This window comes from Acipenser ruthenus, chromosome 3, assembly GCF_902713425.1.
Source record: "Acipenser ruthenus chromosome 3, fAciRut3.2 maternal haplotype, whole genome shotgun sequence".
NCBI classification, from domain to species: domain Eukaryota; kingdom Metazoa; phylum Chordata; class Actinopteri; order Acipenseriformes; family Acipenseridae; genus Acipenser; species Acipenser ruthenus.
Genome location: NC_081191.1, coordinates 21,798,581 through 21,819,791, shown reverse-complemented (window position 1 = coordinate 21,819,791; position 21,211 = coordinate 21,798,581). Strand labels below are relative to the sequence as shown.

At 36.3% G+C, this 21,211-nt stretch overlaps 1 protein-coding gene across 1 annotated transcript; it reads left to right on the top strand.

The window, feature by feature from the left end:
- The first annotated feature begins 1,397 nt into the window (after positions 1-1,397).
- On the top strand, positions 1,398-20,893 carry rad21b (RAD21 cohesin complex component b). Its single transcript, XM_059012712.1, has 14 exons — positions 1,398-1,544; positions 5,544-5,721; positions 6,149-6,278; positions 7,123-7,222; positions 8,838-8,944; positions 9,251-9,460; positions 9,743-9,856; positions 10,209-10,331; positions 10,456-10,679; positions 11,749-11,899; positions 12,358-12,500; positions 13,528-13,698; positions 18,094-18,177; positions 19,581-20,893. The coding sequence occupies exons 2-14, from the start codon at positions 5,578-5,580 to the stop codon at positions 19,770-19,772; spliced, it is 1,893 nt and encodes a 630-aa protein (XP_058868695.1). The 5' UTR covers positions 1,398-1,544; positions 5,544-5,577; the 3' UTR covers positions 19,773-20,893.
- The last annotated feature ends 318 nt before the right edge of the window (positions 20,894-21,211 follow it).

Below are 21,211 nucleotides of genomic sequence, written 5' to 3'. Positions count from 1 at the left end.
GGATGACAGGATGACAGTTTTTTTAATCGTCAGATCTATGCGCTGCCAGTGGGCATATTTTTAACTCTGCAGTAGACCAACTGTTTCTTGGAGGCAGTGTGGTCCAGTGGTTAAAGTCCAGGGCTTGTAAGCAGAAGGTCACCAGTTCAAACCCCACCTCTGTCACTAACTCACTGTGTGACCCTGAACAAGTAACTTAACCTCCTTGTGCTCCATCCTGCGGATTAGATGTTAAATCAATGTCCTGTTGTAAGTGACTCTGCATATAATGCACAGTTCACAGCCTACCTCTCTAAAGTGCTTTGTGATGGTGGTCTACTATGAAAGATGCTATATAAATATAGTATTATTAATTGCTAATCAGTATTATATAATTGAAATAAGTATTTGTGTGGTCAATTGGATAATTTTGTGACTTTTTTTATTAAAGCTCTGTGAGTTTAAATGTCAGAGGCATTACTTGTCATATAATTATTTATTTTCAGAATAATGAATAATGTAGCAGATAGTGTTTTTGCTAAATTAAAAAATACTGAGAAATGTAAGATTGCCGAACAACACACAGTATTAACCATCAAAGAAAATTGAGTCTAAAGGTTAAGATTAATATGAATGTGATATTAATGTGATAAAGACTTGCTCAGCTTCTTTTACAGCTTTTAGTCAAATTTGACAAATGTATGTCATCAATATACTCACTTCTCCTAAGTTTCTTTTTTTATGTGTCCTCATTTTCTCACATGTTTTCTGTTGTTTTATTTTAAACTATTGCAGTAAATCACTGTTAGGGAGGAGCATAATTTGGGCATGCAAGTTTAAAAGTATAGCAGCCTTGCATAACTCAATGGGGGTAGTTTCACAGACCGATTAGTTATTGAACAACCAAGGCAAGAGTGCTAATCAGGGTCTGTGAATACTCAGGTCTAACTACTTACAGTAATAGAAGAATGGCTGTTATTCTTATTTTTATGCATCAGTACACAATAAAATGTGCCTTATTTAATGCATGACATACTTCATTTGGCCATCTCAGGAAACCACGGTGTTTCTTTCTAATCCCTTGAGTAAAACAATGCCAACAAGGATGCAGCTGTTTTATCATGTTAGCCTAATTCTCTCTCACCTGTAATATAAACTATTTTGTTGGGTACAAATCCCAATTCAGTTTTTTACCCATTCAGAATGAAAAAGGTAAAAACAACAAGGAAATAAAAATAAAAGTTTCAATAGCTATGTTGTTTTCACTTTGCCCTTTGTTTGAAGTACGTCTGCCTTTGAATCTAAATGACTACTGTACTACGTTATTACAGGGCTCACGACAAGCCTCTTAGTTCATGTCAATCAGTTGACCAGACCCGCCTCATGAAGTTGGATTTTGACTGTAAACATCCTGTGGATTTTAAAAGGAGATTTTGGGCGGGAGGAAGAGGAAAAAAGGGTCAGCGCCATCTTGTTTGTTTAGTGAATCAGGGAGAAGCTGGGGGTAGTAAGTAGGTTTTAACATCACAACCACAAAAAGGAATACAGCAATTGGAGATAAACAGGTATGTTACTCTCTAAAATGTATTTTTCCTAAAATCGATTGCAAAATATCTGTCTTTTCAGTTTTGCGTCTTAGAAATTTTGGAAAAATAGTTTAAAATCTTAGGATTTGAATACTGCCGTAAAACCTACGGCTTTGCAAATTCTGGGTTAGTGTTACAGCCTGCACGGGTTTGTAAGTTAATGCAAGTATTAAAATGCTAAAATATTATCCTGGGAATGCATATGTTGAAATATTTATTGTATACTTATTGTAGTCTTTAGTGATTTTTAAAAAAAAAATTGTTATATTGTTGTTGTTTTTTTGCATTACACAGCCGCTTGAGCGTGAATGTAGTTAGGCCATAATCGGATCCCGTATTTACAGTTTGTTTTTAAATTCGCTTCGGTTAACATTTCCATGGCTAAAGGGAGAAAAAAAAACATTATTAAAAGAACTTGACTGAACATTTCAAACCTGTCAACGCTAAAGGTGTGTGAGAAACTATGGCGTGCTCCTCGAGCTCTATTGACATCTGTTGTGGGCGACTTGACTTTTCTTGCCAGACTGGATTCGACAGGAAACTACGCGGATATATAGGCCTCTTCTACGCGACAGCTCAACTGATACAATTTTTACATTTTTATGTGTTGGTGTGTGCATTGTATTTGAAACGTATTGACGTATTTAAAGATTGAGTCGTGTGTTATAGATGTTCCTCGTAAATATCTTGTTGCGAGGTAAGTAACTCGGTAACGGTATAATCGATTCAACACAAGTTGACTTCATAGTATGTTCAGGGAGGAAAAACTTTTTTTTTTCTGTTTGAGAGTAAGCTCAGCGAGTTGATGTTGCAAATTGTATTCTGTTCAGTGAACAAAGAAGACTACACTGCGATCTGATTCAAGCATTCAAAATTCAAAAGGTATTGACAATGTCGACCCAGTAGACTTTTTCGACCTGAAAAAAGAAACAAGCACCAGGGGTCACAAATGGAGATGAGATAAAGGGGCATTCATGAAAAGAAAATGGGAGGGACTTTTTTTACACATAGAATTGTGAGGGTCTGGAACCAACTCCCCAGTAATGTTGTTGAAGCTGACACCCTGGGATGCTTCAAGAAGCTGCTTGATGAGATTCTGGGATCAATAAGCTACTAATAACAGCCAAACGAGCAAGATGGGCCGGATGGCCTCCTCTCGTTTGTAAACTTTTTTTTTGTTAAATTGTTAAAACGGGACCTAAACACATTTGCGATATGAAATACATGACATACAGTAATAGTAACGTGTTATGAAAAATCGGATAAGAAATTGGTTAATCTGGAGCCGAAAACACATCTTTATTATGAAAATCTGTTATTGAAATATGCATACTGTACCGAGTGTTTAGAAGTAATGTAAAACAAGTCTCCCCAAACGTGTACTGTAGTTCGGGCTATTATACATACTAGTAGTATACCGTACAAACTGGACCAATTGCCCATTAAATTGCCTTTTTTTTTTAATACGCTTTGATTTACCAGTATTTATAAATATACAAATTATATACACTATTAGTTACAGTACTCTGCGTCATATAAAATGTATAGAAAAAAACAAAAGGCAAGCTGTAGCTGTATAGGTCTTCCACGACTTAACTATGGAATTACTTGACTAATATTAGTCCAGTTTTCAGAAAGAATAGATACAATAATGGGTTTGCTTTCTAGTATGATCTTCCCTAAAAACAATTTAATGACAGCGGTGAGTATACTGTTAAGTTTGTATATTTTGCAGACTTAAACATATTTATTTCCTTTATTTGTTAGCCTCTTACATTTTTTCCCTTTGCTGATTTTTTTTTTTTTTTTTTTTTTAAATTGTGTAAGCCACATAATAGGCAGTGTCAGGATGCTCCTAACCTGTGTTCCCTCAAGCTTCTTAGATACTGTGAAACTTGCCATTTTGAGGGTAAATCATCAGTGAGAAACCTTCTGCCACGTATTAACCCTTTTAATAATTTTTTTTTGTTGCATTATACAATTTTGAAACAATATTCCAACACAAGTATCTCAACAATTTTACAATTTACTTTAAACAAGACATTTATTGTGGCTCTGCCTCTGATTTTGAAACATCCTTTGATCCTATGCAGCCTTATCAGTTATCATAGCTATAGACTGCATGCTTAATTGGTGGCCTGCATAAAATTGATTTATACGACTGCATAAAACACTGGCGTCTGCACTGCCTTCAATTGTAACCGTCTTTAGGGCTACTAATAGTTCCATTCTTGGGAATACCAAATTCTGTTTTTCAAAAATGGCCAATTCCATTTGTTATTATTATTATTATTATTATTATTATTATTATTAGTTTATTTAGCAGACGCCTTTATCCAAGGCGACTTACAGAGATTAGGGTGTGTGAACTATGCATCAGCTGCAGAGTCACTTACAACAGCGTCTCACCCGAAAGACGGAGTACAAGGAGGTTAAGTGACTTGCTCCCACTTTATCAACATATTAATAATTAAATATGGCATTTGAACAAATATAATGCTGCTAAAATCAAATAAGTAAGTTTAGTAAATTACCACAATTCATTTTTTTTTCAGTTAGACTTGTTGCTGTAATAGTAAGTAAAGCACCTGAAGACACTTCAAACCTGTCAATGTTTATAGACATCACTTGGCTCATTGCTGGCATTAAAATAAGCTGGAAAACCTAAAAATTATATTTTAACAGTTCAGAAAACAAATGCCCAGCACTGTTGTGAGAATCCTATTTACAGTCTTCCACTAACACATTAGTTCAATCTACAAATAAAGGTGGTTTGAAAAGACCTGTTTAGCTTATTGCTGGCATTTACAATAACAATAGAAAATATGAAACAGTTTAGTAACAGACCAGCAGTGTCATGTGAGAGTAATCCTATGTACAGCATTCCACAAATTAAGTTTAATGTTTTGCTGGCATTATAATAACCAGGATAAAATATGAAACATGTATAGAGGCTGTAATCCTTTAAGAAGAATGGTGTGGTGTGATATCAGCTGAACACTTGTTAGCTGATACAGCTGCAGAGGTGCTGGATTATTACACTCCGGTTTCATGCAACCGTTCTGATGGTGACGAAACGTGTGTGAGTGCTGTTGTGTGAAAAAAAAAAGGTTAAAATGAACAATTGCATTAAAAAAAATGTAGAACAGTGAAAAACAAAAATAGAAATGTGTTAACAAAATGCCCTGAATACTTAAAGAAAACAATATAAATGAAACAATAAGCTCAATAATTAAACTAAAAAAGGAAGTAAAGAGGTTACTGTTTTTTTTGTTAATTCCAATAAACTTACATTATCCTTCTCGAGTCAAACCGTAGAGTGCCTAAATAAGCATGGTAATTTACCATAATAAAAAACATTAATGAAAAAAAATTAGAACATAAAAGAGCGACCAGATATAGTCAACGAAAGACAACACATTATTCAAATGTTTTTGTCGTATTATATATTTAGGGGAAGGCAAGTTTATTTTTCCGTTGAATGTGCTCCCTGCTATAATGTTCTGCCGCCCGGCTGTACAGAATTCCTGAGAGGAACCCTGGCCTAAAAGTAAATATATCCTTAATATTGCTGCGTAAACCATATATATGAGGCTTATTGTTGCCACCTACAGGACAGGACTTTAATCAATGCTGTTATATTGCATGACACAGTTTTTTAGCTGCAGTGTAATAGATTGCCACAAATATGCGTGTCTGGGTCCCTTTCCCATTCTGTGCGTCCCTTGAACGCAAGACAAAATATTTTTCCGTCCAATGGATATATTTTGCGTCTAGGGTGCAACATTTTGCATAATCGCGACCTGTGTGTGTCCTATCTATCTATCTCTATCTATCAATCTATAATATATATATATATATGTATATATATATATATATATATATATACACACGCACACACACATTTGTTTGTCATGTTTCTTATAATGGAATTAATTTTATAATTAAAAGTAATGGATGTTCTGCTTCTTTTGTAAGGTTTTCCCTCTTGCTGTGAAAAGGAGCTGGGACAATGTTTTATGCTCACTTTGTCCTAAGCAAGAGAGGGCCGTTAGCCAAAATTTGGTTAGCGGCCCATTGGGATAAGAAACTCACCAAAGCTCATGTGTTTGAGTGTAATCTGGAGAGCAGTGTGGAAAGCATCATCTCCCCCAAGGTAAGACCTTTTGTTTTTCACATTTAGTAATTTTGAAGCCAGTTGTATTAAGGTCTGTGAATTAGTGTTACATTCAGCGTTTGAAAACAAAATACTAAAATACTGCAGTTGCTGCCTGCATTTTGTCTAATATGTTTACACTTGGTCAAGGTAGGAAAACAAATGCACACATATGAGGCCCTCAGTTTCAGACTACATTTCTTGGGTTTAAAAAAAAAATGTTTGGATACAATTTTTGAAAGCTGAACACCACTATTGTCTTCACCATTTAGTGTGACAAGCTGACAGATATGATTAATGCATAATAATCCATATTTTGACTGATGACCAGTATTTATTGTTGTTGATACCAGTTTGATCTGGTCATTAGTAACATGTTGACATTTAACAGTTCAAAAGATGTTTCGTGGTATATTTAACGTTTCAGGTCAAAATGGCCCTGAGGACCTCGGGTCACCTTCTCTTGGGGGTTGTAAGAATCTACCACAGGAAAGCCAAATACCTCCTTGCAGATTGTAATGAAGCATTTATCAAGATCAAAATGGCTTTTCGTCCAGGTAACATATGACAGTGATTTAAAGCTTCTTTTACAGTTTTTTAATTTTTTTATTTTGCAGGTCATTAAATCCTGTGCAAGTTCCACTTAACCCTTTGCAGTCCATTTATTAACTGCGCGTCAGGCACGCCAGGTCTAATTAATTTTCACACGCGCAGTTAATTTTATACGCGCTGTTTAAAAGTATTTTTTTTCACAGTCAATCAGGTTTAAATGGCCCTGCATATCAACAAAGCACTCACTAGGCATCTCCAGACCCGCCCCACCCTTTTGTTTGCTATAGCGTTCACCTATGTAAGAAATAAATAATAATAATAATAGTCGTCGTACATACCGATCGATCATCTCCGGATCACTCGTTTTATCACCAAACTCCTCAATAATGCGATCCAAGTCATTATTTTATTACTATAACATCTGAAAAAAGCTCTGCAAATGTCAAGTCTCTGTGCGCTGACGCACTCAGCCAGCTTGTTTACTATGAACGCCCCGTTATCTGATACCTGATACCATGTATGACTATTCATGAGATACGCCTTTTTTTTTTTTTTTTTCCCGACTTGTCTCGGCTCCTGTCGCTCCCACTCGGCAATTGAATGGTTTTCTCGGCTTTTTCCGGAGAAAAAACGACTAAACACCCGTTTATTGCGTTGCTATAATGATGTAGGACAGGGTCCGACAAAGGACCTGTGAGGAATAATTGCAATGTCGGACCCAGTCCGACAATGGACCGCAAAGGGTTAATATAACTTTTCCACGATAAGTGTCTATATGATTACCCAGTTAGTACAGCTATCAGTTGGACCAGCTTGTCCTTAGATCTAACCTCCGCTATGTATTTTCAGGTGTGGTGGATTTGCCTGAAGAAAACAGAGAGGCAGCCTACAATGCAATCACACTGCCTGAAGAATTCCATGATTTCGACCAGCCCTTACCGGATTTAGAGTAAGTGATATGGAATGTTTGGAAAAGAATAGTGGACTGACATTTATTTTAAATAACCAACCACTCAACATTGTGGACTGGCATGTATTTTAAATAACCAACCACTCAACATTGAAAAATACTTTGTCCAAATGTTTGTCTTGGTATTTTAAATGGGAAATGTGTGCCATTTTATGCATGGTTTACAGCTGTGGTTCACAAACGGGGGGGGGGGGGGGGGGGGGGGGGGTGCAGACTGTATTATGAGGAGGCATTGGAAGGTTCAGGATTTTTTTGATTTTATTTATTTATTTTTTGTAATTCAGCACACATCTTAACCTATACCATATAACGGGCGGATAATTTATTTTGGATTTATTGGCGGTTTTGATTGGATCATCAATAATACTTGCACCAATCAGAGGGTTGCATACAGTGCTCGTAGTGATATCATCCTCTGGCAGACTGGTATATAGAACAGGCTAAAGAAGCACTGGACGAGGGAAATAATGTGTCAGATGTCAAAGTGGATATGAGAGTGGCAGTGATGAAGCCAGTTTACTTGAAAACATTAAAAGGAATTGATGTGATCAGAAACCCAGAAGCAGTGTAAACTACGCCTGCTACTGCAATAGGACTGCTTTTTTGTTTTAAGCATTTATTATTATTATTTTTTTAAAATTAATTAATTTTAGTTTAATTAAGTAGCCAAAATGGTTTATGCCACACTTGTTAGAAAGTCTGTAACAAAATGTTTGATTTGTCACTGTCGATATGTTGTAGATACTACTATTACTGAAGACATCCATCATGCAGGTATCAAAGTCCATAAACAAATTGTTTAACCCTTTGCGGTCCATTTATTAATCGCGCGTCAGGCACGCCAGGTCTAATTAATTTTCACACGCGCAGTTAATTTTATATGCGCTGTTTAAAAGTTTTTTTTTTCACAGTCAAACGGGTTTAAATGGCCCTGCATATCAACAAAGCACACACTAGGCATCTCCAGCCCCTCCCCAGCCTTTTGTTTGCTATAGCGTTCAGCTGTGTAAGAAATAAATAATAATAATAATAATAGTCGTACATACCGATCGATCATCTCCAGATCACTCGTTTTATCACCAAACTCCTCAATAATGCGATCCAAGTCATTATTTTATTACTATAACATCTGAAAAAAGCTCTGCAAATGTCCATGATAGTCTCAGTGCGCTGACGCACTTAGCCAGCTTGTTTACTATGGACGCCCATTATCTGATACCTGATACCATGTATGACTATTCATGAAATACGCCTTTTTTTTTTTTTTTTTTTTTTTTTCGACTTGTCTCGGCTCCTGTCGCTACCACTCGGCAATTGAATGGTTTTCTCGGCTTTTTCCGGAGAAAAAACGACTAAACACCCGTTTATTGCGTTGCTATAATGATGTCGGACCCAGTCCGACAAAGGACCTGTGAGGAATAATTGCAATGTCGGACCCAGTCCGACAATGGACCGCAAAGGGTTAATTAGTTCTGCACCGTATAAAACTGAGCTGATTTTGCCAGTACCACAGAAAAGAGGAAGGGGGCGAGGTCCAAAAAGTTTGAGAATGATTGGTTTACAGGGACGAAACTTGTTGCATTTTTTGTTTTAGTGATATTGACGTTGCACAGCAGTTTACACTGAACCAGAGCAGAGTGGAAGAAATCACCATGAGAGAGGAAGTGGGAACTGTGAATCTCTTGCAAGAAAATGACTTTGGTAAGAAATCTAAGCCTTTTGTCTTTTTATTAAAAACAAACAAACAAATAAACAAAAAAACACATACAGGGTGTTTTCATTTGACATTGTCTGCTTACAAGACTTTTGGCATAAGTTTATGCTTTGGGTCCATTGTTAAACTTTTAGGACACATTTACTGTAAGATTAATGGTTGGACTGAGGTTTTGTGGACTATTGTGCTTAACATGCAAGCCCAAAATAAGATATAGCAGCTTTTTAACTTAATTTGTATATTGTCCAGTTTTAAAACAGTAACTTGAAACTAATACAGATTTCACTTTGCAGCTGACTTTGGTATGGATGATCGGGAAATGATGCGAGAAGAAAGTGCATTTGAAGTTGACATAATAGGCACTTCCTCCAATCTTCTGCTTGAGCCTGAGCCCAACATAAGTCAGCTGAACGATAAGACAAACCACCTGGAATATGATGATCAGTATAAAGACGACACCTTTGGAGACAATCCCATGGATACTAATGATGGCGGGATCTTGGGTAGGTTTTAGGCCTTTGTATCTATTTGTAACATTTAAAATCCCCACTTCCCCTGAATGCATGCTAAAGTGAGTAGACTTTGTCTTCAGTTATGTACTCCAAATACAATTCTTAACGTTGCTAAGCATTAGTTGATTCCATTTGTAAATAAATTAGAGAATGCACTGCCTACAATTAGGAAACACTTATTTTTATATGTTCTTTCTCTTCTCAAGATGTCAGTAAACTATACAGGGTATTTAAATAAATTATTTAGGTGTTAACTATCCTTTTGTTTTACAGTTGACAAACTTCTGAATGAAGACGGAGGTATTTTTGACGACCCTCCTGCTATGACAGAAAGTGTGATGATGCCCCAAGAACATGCACATGATGATGATGATTTTGATATGTCACGTAAGTGTTTCTGTGGAGTATGTAATTGGAGGCAGACAAGTAGATTAAATATTTCCCAAAAAAGCAGGTATGGGTAAATTGCTATGATTTTAATACTTAACATTTTAAAACATCCCCTATATGGGGAGCTTACCAGATTTTGAGGTACTTCATTTTTGTCAATGTGTGTACATGTATTGCACTTAAATTTTTACTTAAATCTGTTTGTCCAATTGTGGTAAAATCGAATTACAAGTTCTCAGAATACAGTGGATGTAGGTCATGGTGGTCCAACGGTGATGGCTCTGATTTTGTTTTACTACTATGCTGTGGAATGTATGTAACTAACATTTTTTTTGTGTGTGTCCTCAAGCTGGGGGTCCTGATAGTCCAGACTCCGTGGATCCAGTTGAGCCCCTGCCAACTATGACTGACCAGACAACTCTAGTACCCAATGAAGAGGAAGCTTTTGCTCTAGAACCCATTGATATCACGGGTGAGTGCTTCCAAGCATTTATTCTTCAAGAATGGGACCCAGTTTTTAATATATAAGTGGTACATTGCTGATTTATTGGAGGTGTTCAGGCAGATTTGAATGAAAGTTGAATTGTATTTTACAGTTAAAGAGACCAAAGCTAAGAGGAAGAGGAAACTGATTGTGGACAGTGTAAAGGAACTGGACAGCAAATCCATCCGTGCACAGCTCAGCGATTACTCCGACATTGTCACAACACTTGACCTTGCTCCTCCAACCAAGAAGCTTATGATGTGGAAGGAGACTGGTGGTGTTGAGAAGCTGTTCTCGCTGCCTGCACAGCCATTGTGGAATTGCAGGCTACTTAAGGTACTGACCAATATCAACCTTGTGTCGTACTATTAGTACCTTAACCCTTTGCGGTCCATTGTCGGACCTGGTCCGACATTGCAATTATTCCTATCAGGTCCATTGTCGGACCCTGTCCGACATCATTATAGAAACGCAAAAAACGGGTTTCTAGTCGTTTTTTCTCCGGAAAAAGCCGAGAAAACCATTCAATGGCCGAGTGGGAGCGACAGGAGCTGAGACAAGTCGAAAAAAAATAAATAAAAAAAAGGCGTATCTTATGAATAGTCATACATGGCCCTGGTATCAGATAATGGGGCAGTCATAAGTAAACAAGCTGGCTGATGGTGCCTCAGCGCACAGAGAACACTGACATTTGCAGAGCTATTTTGAGATGTTATAGTAGTAAAATAATGACTTGGATCGCATTATTGAGGAGTTTGGTGATAAAACGAGTGATCAGGAGATGATTGATCGGTATGTACGACTATTATTATTATTTATTTCTTACATAGGTGAAAGCTATAGCGAACGAAAGGGTGGGGCGGGGCTGGAGATGCCTAGTGAGTGCTTTATGCAGTGCCTTTTAAACCCGTTTGATTGTGGAAAAAATACTTTTAAACAGCGCGTCTAAAATTAACTGCGCGTGTGAAAATAAATTGGACCTGACGTGCCTGACACGTACTTAATAAATGGACTGCAAAGGGTTAATCATAATTAGGGCTTCTGGTTTTCGGTTTTAAATGATAAAACGCCCCGATACAAAAACAATAAATAAAATCTGTGTATAGCCAATAAACAACTGAAAATCACTGGAAATAGTTACTTGATACACGTTGACGTTACCCCTTTCCTATTTACTAAATGAATAAATAAGTTTTAAACAGAATTGCAAATTGTGGTGAAATGTAAAAAAAGATGCCTAGACACACAAAAGCGCATGTGCCTGTGACCATAAGGATTTTGTTGCGGAAGACAGCAAAGGAAAGAAGGTTCAACTAAGTGTGCAAGTACTGACGAGTTACTACTATTGTGACAGAAAAAAAACGCCCATATTAACTGAATATTAACTGAAAAATGCTTTCTCTAGATGTTTACACGCTGCCTTACTCCACTGGTACCAGATGAATTGAGAAAGAGGAGAAAGGGTGGGGAAGCGGACAGTCTGGATGAATTCCTCAAGGAGTTTGAGAATCCAGAGGTGCAAAGAGAAGAGCAACTGCAGCAACGAGACATCATTGGTGAGAACACGATTGCTAAATGGTATAATTGCAAATTGAAGTTGCTAGGTATTAATATTCTGGTTACTGGTATAAAAGTAGTCGTTCCCTGTTGGTTCAAACAACACATTAATTCTGCACAAGATCATTTTTCCAAAACACAAGTGAGCTTTTTTTTTTGTCAAGAGTTGGTACATGATGACTACAAAATAGTTTGAGATCCAGTGAATGGGGGATTTGTTTATTTATACAAGTCCCATTGCGAATGTTACTGGTACTTTTATGTGTAATGTAAGATGGCGCAGGTTATGACTTGTACGTTATGGGAAACTTGGTTTGGACATTTCTTGGCACGTTATTGAGAATCTGGGGGTATATGGACACGTTTGTCGTCAAACATGCTTTTGATGTATTCCACTGACTGTTACAGAATACTTGCTTTAAGATGAAACTGAAATGAGTATTTATTTCAATTTTAGACCAGACTATTTTGGAAGAACCAAGCCGTCTGCAGGACTCTGTGATGGAGGGCAGCAGGACCACCCTTGATGAGTCTGTTCTGCCACCACCCTCACAACAAAGAGGACAGAAGCGCAAATCTGAGTCTGAGCCAGCCCTACCTGTAAGTGTAACTGAAAAGAAGAGACTCCAACCATTTGTAAAATATTAATCATTTAAAGTAAGGACGCAAGTTGGTTATGATCGTATTTTTTTATTTATCAACTCTTTCAACTGTTTGTCCTATCGGTTTTCGGTAAAACCGAAATGACAGTTTAAAAATGAAAAACCAAACTGCATTTGTGCAGCCAAGGGAATGGGACACACCATTACATACACTATTTATTTATTTATTTATTTTAACTGACAAATAAGCTCAATACTTGGGATGCCTGTTTTAACAATATGTTTAAGTTAGCTTATACTAATATGAGCACCAACACCAATCCACAAACCTGTTTTAGGGGCAGGCCAAAATTATAGAAGTTTTCTGAAAACACAAAGCATGCGATGGGATGGGTGGGGGTGAGGGCACTGTATGCTTTTTGTATAGCTTGAAATATTCACATGCCTTCCTGTAAAAGTGCTTGTAGTCCCCAGAGATGTAATTTTGTTCAGTTCATGATATTTTACTTTTGGTTGAGAAAAAAAGATTCTCTTATGTTAGCACATGTTGCATTTCCACCACACAGTCAATGGAGTGTAAACAAGCTCCTGTTTTCCTCAGTGTAATTGTTTAAAACTTGATGGGCCAAAGAAAAGTTCCTTTCTGAATTTTTTTAAAAATGTTTTTAGCAATATCAACATACCATGGGCGACCATTTAAATGGCAAATGATACAGAAAGACAGCACCCCACGATTTAAATGAAAATGCAATTTATTGTTCAATGGTGCAATTTTTGTTTTCTTATTGTATTCCCCCAGTATGCAAATACGTGCACATTTCATTCAAATACTTGCAATCTTAGGGGGTGCGGTGGTGGCAATCCTTTAGTGCACATTCGCAGCCTATTCTGCAGCCCTGGTGGTGTGCCTTGCGATCAGTTTTTTTTAAATTTTTTTTAATTGATCTTTTAAATAGACATTGACACAAAGTAAGTCTCTTTTGCTCTGATTGCTGTGTAAATCATGTGTTTATGCTGTACTATAGCTTGGTGCTCTCGAACAACAGCCAGAACTACTGCAGCAACCACCACAGCTAGAGATCCCACCTGTGGTGCTCCCCCCAGAGGAGCAACAGAACATCACTGACCTGATCCCTGAGCTGGACATCCTGATGGAAAAGGGGAAAGAGAAAGGGAAGGATGACGAGGAGGAGGAGGTGAGGTCTTCAGAAAAATACATTTATACAATATTATGGGTTCAAATTTTGTTTACTTGCTGATATTTAAGAACGGTTATGCCAAGAGGCCTAATGCAGTTTGTGCTCTACGAGAGAAGTAAATCCAAATATTTTGTATTAAAATAAGGCCCAATTCCCTTCCTGTTATTTAAAATGAGACTAAATGGGTGTTTGGCATTTATTCACTCCTGACTGGAGGGTCGTGGGTTCAATCCCTGGTGGGGGGACACTGCTGCTGTACCCTTGAGCAAGGTACTTTACCTAAATTGCTCCAGTAAAACCCCAACTGTATAAATGGGTAATTGTATGTAAAAATAATGTGATATCTTGTAACAATTGTAAGTCGCCCTGGATAAGGGCGTCTGCTAAGAAATTAATAATAATAATATTCAGATATCCTCCTCCAGTCCCTGTATTCATTTAAATGGATGTTTGGATTTTAAATATAAATTATAAACTAGGTTTTTAGGTGTTGGAACCTAAAATGCATTTAAATGGAGCCTTTATGGAACCTCCTGGTGTGGTTTATATTGTAGTAAACAGTATTTTTGTTAATCTTTGCAAACACTAAAGTATGACAAACGTATCCCTTTAAATCAGGGGTCGGCAACCATGTTTCCAATCCATCCCACTGCAGGACTTTGTTCCAACAGGACCTTTAATTATTTAATTGAACTCCAACAGGGTTGATTAAATAATTAAGGGTCTGGTCAGGTTACCTACCTCCTGATTTAAAGGGATATCTTGCCCCAAAAAAGTAAATGTAGAGATTTAGTGACACATCTTTCAACAGACCAGTGCACGTAAGGTCACCTCGGGTGTGCTAGGGTTTTGTGATATATTTGTTTAATGCTTTAATACACACAACTATGAATACCCCTTGTTTGGAGCAGCGTAGTCTGCTGCCATCTTGTGACCAAGTGAGGGAACTTCTACACCCTTTAGTGTACCTCCATGTTGGTGAAAAAGTAGTCTAACAGATTAGAGTGGGTTGTGTGTGTTTTTTTTTTTTAAATCTTGATACTTCTGAATAGAGACGTGTGTTTTGTCACGGTAAAAATCACGGCACAGTCACGGCTAAAAATAGACAATCATGGAATAGTTACGGCTACAATGATTTGAACTTTAAAAAATATATTCATGTAATATACTGTAATTTTGTTTTTGTGCAAAGTGAACATGTATTTAATGTGTTTTCTTTTACACTTCTAGTAACAACCGTAACAGGAACACGCTTACCTTTTTATTTAACATGAAAAAAAAAGTTGTAATCTGAACACTGACATTTTTAGTTTTTTTTAGGTTGTAAATTGAATTTTACAATATACTTTTCATTAATGTCTATTTAAACACAGCTGTGGTTTTGCTATTACAAGATTAGAAGGATCATTCTGCATTTACACGGTTGACACCTCGGAACGACTGCAAGATCTGCAAATCGGGGTTCATGCTTCAGAACTGTAAACCGTCCTCCCGTTAGGTTTTGCATTATCAAATGTATGCAGAGGTATATTTTCTGCACAAAAGGCTTCAGTTAATTTTGAAGTTTGTTTCTCATTAAAGCTTCACCCTCTGCTTTCATGGAACATTTTTTATAGTTCTGTGTAAATATTCAACTTGATTTGACGTTTGCTGTCCGCTTTAACTTTGCACTGAAACCAATTCAAAAGCTCCTTTTCTATTTTTCACACTGAGTGGGAACAAATGTTAAAATTCAGGGGTTCCGTGACCACAGACAGTCACATCTCTATGTATGTAATGTATGGGCTATATATTATAATAGCATTTATTTTAAGGGGATACATATTGTCCATAATGTAGGGTTGGGGCGATTTACGATAACTTGGTAATATCGTATGGAACAGAAGTCACGATAAATTGCATTATGAAAAAAAAAAATTCGTTATTGGGTATTACAATTAATGACAGCTGAATTTTTATGCACTTATATTAGTGTCTGGTAATTTACACAGTAGCAAAATGTATGGGTTTACAAAAAATAACATTAAATTGTAAGCACAATTCGCTTTCCTGTAGTCACTTTGCATTAGCGCTGTACACATGGGTGGCGTTGCTGAAGAGCTTGATCATGGCGGATAAACGGTTGTATGTATTTTATATATATATATATATATATATATATATATATATATATATATATATATATATATATATATATATATATATATATATATATATATAAATACATTTTGTGTTAAAGCACACGTTTCACTAGTTAAACAGGTGAAGTATGCAAGGTAGTGATAATCTATTATAAAAAGAAAAACAATAAATAAATTAACGCACCTCAAGATTGTATTTAGTCTTCGTTCTGATAAACAAAAAAAAACAAGGACGATGTTACTTGGATCATGGTAACGTTATAGCTAGCTATTTGCCCCTAGTTTTTTTTTTTTTTTTTTTCTTTCGTAGTCACAATTGATAAAAGTAATACTCTACCTATTATGTGTTCATTTTTAGCATGGGTGAAACCAGGGTTAACATTATAACAAAAAAGTCTCCATCACAGATTAAATTAGCACCAAAAGACTTTGACACTGAATAAACTTAATATACTATTTGCATTGTGGGCCTCGTGCGTATCTACATGGGGCGGTGCAAACCTCAGTCCTCTACGAATCGGGAAGCTCTATTAGCAATAGTTTCCTGCTTTATGGAAAATACTAATAATGTAGGCGTTTAACAAAACAAACCAAAAAAAAACCTCATACTGGTAATTATCTACATGTTCACTCGGGGTCAGTCATATATTAGTCCTGTTCAGGTCCAATTTTTATGACCCGCTTCCGACCAGGACCCGCTACTACAGGTCCTGACCCGAACCCACAACCCGCTGCAACACCGTCTTCTTACCCACGACCCGACCCGCTTTAATAAGACCTGCAACCCGACCCAAACCCGCAAGTGTTTGTCCTTTACCTATTGCCTGCATCAACTGACTCTCTCACCCTCTCACATTCACACACATATCTCTACCATTCTCCATAGATTGAGTTTACACAATAGGCTGTACAGCGTGATAGCTTTTTCTAGTGGTCTGGATATATTTTAACTCTAACAGATAAAATACCTGTCTATTCCTTTCGTGCCACCAGTTGAAAGGGAGCTACACCTGTGCTTTCACAGAGATGATGTACCAGTTTTGTGGCTGTCGTTCACAAAAACATAATGACAGGTTTTACAAGCAACGAATCCAGACACGTTCATTATTTTAATTTGCTATGATTCCAAAATAATTCCACACTTCTGATTTACCTCTCAAACTATTATCCACTACATGATATAAACCCAGCACTAGCTTTTGTTTCACCTCGTTCACAAACATTTTTAATATCACTGAGCAGACATGATAAAGATATCTTGCGACGTATCAAACAAGCAAGAACAAAACTGCTTAGTCAGCTGACACTTCCTAATCGCCTCCCGCTTTAGTGCAGGAAATACCGGTACATTTATCTTCTGATACGTTATTCGTACCCGATCTGCTTTTGTGGGTACCCGACCCAATGCAGGACTCCTATCATGTATTGCAGCGTAAGTTATCAGAAAAATGCTACTGCATAACAAACTAGAAGCAAATTAAGCGTTTTGGGTAGCAAAATGCTACCAAATAGATGTTAACTTTGAGCCTTGATAATATATATCGTGCGTGCCTTTTTTCTGTCCAATGATATTCTGACTCGATCTAAAGCAGCACAATGCGTTGTGCTGATCCTGTGTGTGTATATAAAATATATATATATATATATATATATATATATATATATAATGTTGGAAATGTGTGTCTCAGTTATGTTGATTGTATCAGGTGTTCTGTATGGGTAATCATGATACTGAATGATTTTGTTTAAAAAATATATATTTTTTAAAATTTTATCTTTGGCTGGGCATTTTGAACTCTCATTTCCCAACATGCATTACAGAGTGTCCTGTTGATATGCAGTGCCTTTTAAACCTGTTTTACTGTGAAAAAAAATACTTTTAAACAGCGCGTCTAAAATAAACTGCGCGTGTGAAAATAAATTGGACCTGACGCGCACTTAATAAATGGACTGCAGAGGGTTAATGTAGTGTGTACAAAGAACACATTACAGAAAAGGTATTTTAGTGAAAACGGAAATGCATTTAAAATAAATTGAGCAGTATTAATGCATGCGTTTTTTGTATTTTGTTTTTTTAAATCCAAAGATTTAATTAAACCAGGTATCCTGTGCTCAGTTTAGCGAAGGACTACTGTATTTTATTTGTATAACCAGCAAAATCTAAATTAGCAAACACCACAATAATTGCAAATGCCGCGTTTTATTATCCCAACCGTCGTAATCCTCAATATTGTATGTCTATTTATTTTAGGAGGAAGAGGTTCAAGGAGGTGACCAGGACCAAGAGGAAAGAAGATGGAACAAGAGAACTCAGCAGATGCTTCATGGTTTACAGGTAAACTTGAACTCTTACAGCTGGCTTCACAGACCTCGATTAGCATTAGTCTTGGACTGCTTTACCTAAATTAACACTGCGTAGTAGTCCAAGATTAGCACTTAAAAACCAACCATTACTTTAGTGTCAAAATATATGGCACAAACCATTAACAGCAGGATCTATAGATTTGTTTAATTTAGGCTAATGGCATTATTTTATATTTATATTATATGGCCTAACCATGAAGACAAAAGTCCAAAACTAAAAACATGAAAATTACAAAGGCTACAATAAAAAAAGTTAAGTAAAGTTTAAATATACTGTTGTCTATACATGCAAGTACAGTGCCTATTAATGTGTAAAACAAAAACTTGATGATAAAATTCAACAAATACCTTTTAATCACTGCTAAAATTATAACAAATCTCTAATACTACAAGCTAGTGTTATTTTTTTTCATATTTAACATAATCACAGACAATTTAACTGCAGAATTGGTGCAAACCAACACCACCTGCAAAAACTATCAACCATCTGCAATTTTCACATTTTATAGTAGTGCAATATTAAACAATATAAATGTATCCCTACTGTGTTAAACGACTTAAACGACAATGACATGTAAGGCTACATTTGCTGTGCTCCAGATGTGCTGGCTTGTGGACATCCTATGATGGCGTGATTGGTCTTCCAAACATAATTCACTGTAGTTTTGTTTTGCCATCCGCATAGATCTAAATACATTACACATCATACGGCTTGGTAATTCAGTACTATAGTAAATCGCACAGTTTCTAGTACCAAATGTATTGTAAATATGGCGTATTGACTCGGCCATGTTGAGGATGTGAGTTCTCCTGTAGCTCCTATGGTCAAATGTTAAATTACACAACTGTACCTTGTATTTGGGATTTGTAATCCCCTCCCCCCAAAAGTCATTTTATCACATTGAAGATTAAGACAATGCAGCCATATTTCAACATTGAACACCTACAAATTTACTGCAAGTACTGTGCTATTCAAATTATTAACATTTGTATTTCAAACACAACTGCATTTTCACTTAATGGCTGGTTAAATAAATTGGCACATTGCACCAACTTCAGTTGTGCTGCAAAGTCAGCTTGAAGATTTTGCGTCACTTTAGTCGGAACATGTGGATCCCCTATAAAATGGAGAACGTTTTGCTAAATGGAATTTCTTTATAGTTAAATGGGGAAAATAGAAATTTAGTGTTGAGTCACCTGTATATAATAGCTGCACTGACCAAATAGGAAGTGGAATATCTAATCCAAGAAGGTAGACCAACATCTTAGGGTGCAGTTTTCTGGGATTTGGCAGATAAATTGTAATTCATGCACTGCAGCCGTTTTGTCATCTGCTGTTTTTGTTGCAAATATTAGTCATTTTATCTTTCACAGAGAGCTTTGGCGAAAACAGGAGCCGAATCAATCAGTCTTCTCGAGCTGTGTCGAAACAACAACAAAAAACAAGCGGCAGCAAAATTCTACAGCTTTTTGGTACTTAAAAAGCAGCAGGCCATTGAGCTCACACAAGAAGAACCTTACAGTGATATCGTCGCCACACCAGGACCAAGATTCCATATTATATAAAAGTATAATTCTTTATGGCTAGTACATTTCACACTAGGAGCATTTGCCCTGTATGAAGGGTTCCTCCAGGTCATTGCAGATTTAATAAGGTTATTTTATTTGTTTGTATAAAGTTTTGTTTTTTGTTTTTTTCTATTTTTTATTTGATTTCATCTCTGTTAAACGTGTCTGAGTATTGGATAGGGAAGTTTTTTTTTTTTTTTCAAATGAAGATGGTCAGTGAGTAAAACTGTTCTTTGTGTTTTGTTTTGTAGCTCAGATGGAGTGTGCAATATTGGGATTTTAAAACAATAATTAAAGGTGGTTGTCAATAAGGCCTGGATCATGGCTGGCTTAAACAACATTTCTGCCTAGTCAGTTCACATAGTTGATCATAGTATTAAACGTACCTTGGTTATGGAACCTAGCTTTAACATTGTCCTTCATGGTTAATGAAGACACAAACGCTTATCTATGCAGAAGACAAGCGCTGTGTTTCATAGTTACACATTCAAGAAGACTTATTTAAGTAGCATTTTTTTTTGTTTGTTTTGTTTCTAATATTGCATTCTCCATATAAACTCCTTGTCAGCAGTGTTTCGTGGTGTTTTTTAAATACATATTTTAAAAGTACTTTATTTTAAAGCAAGCAGCAAATTTTTATTAAGAGGAAAAACATACATTGTAAAGTGCCATTTAATATTTCCACAATTTGAAAGTTAAATACTTTAAGTGAAGGTTCTTTCTTGGCATTTGCACTTACCTTTTTAAATTTTTTTTTTTTTTGATAATCAACTCTTATCATTTAATGGTAGCAGTTTCAAATTAGAACCCACAAATGTATGAAAATCCTTTAGGTGGAATTGTTTTCCATGTAATGTTTTATAAAGTACTTTTTTGTAATAATTGAACACATCATGCAGCTTTTGAATTGTAAACAATGTCCCCCCTGTTGTAAAACAAAACAAGTGAAAAGAACATGTAGATACTGCTAATTATGGAAAGGATAGTCATTTGCGAGTGTGACAGAACTGTTTTGGTAGATGGAGTTGTTTTAATGCTTATTTAGTTCTCAACTTACTGTTTCTAAAATAGCGGCTGTGTTATGTATAACTTTTCTAATAAAAAAAATCTTAAATCCATTTTTTTTAAAAGGTCAGTTTCACAATATACTTGTCTTCATTTTCTTTGATTTTTATGGCTCCAAAGTGTATCCTATGTATGTACAGGGCCGGCCTTAAGGCAAGGCGAGTGAGGCAGCCGCCTAGGGCCCCCTGCACTCAACCGGACTGCCGTGAGATTTAATGTGCTCCTTACGTGCGCTCAAAACGCTTAGGGGTGCAAATTTGGAGTACCCATATAGCACAAGCAACATTAAAATCTGGCGCCAGTAGACTATGTTAATTTTTTATTTTATTTGTTTTATTTTTTATTCCTTATCAACCATAGATGATAGTTTC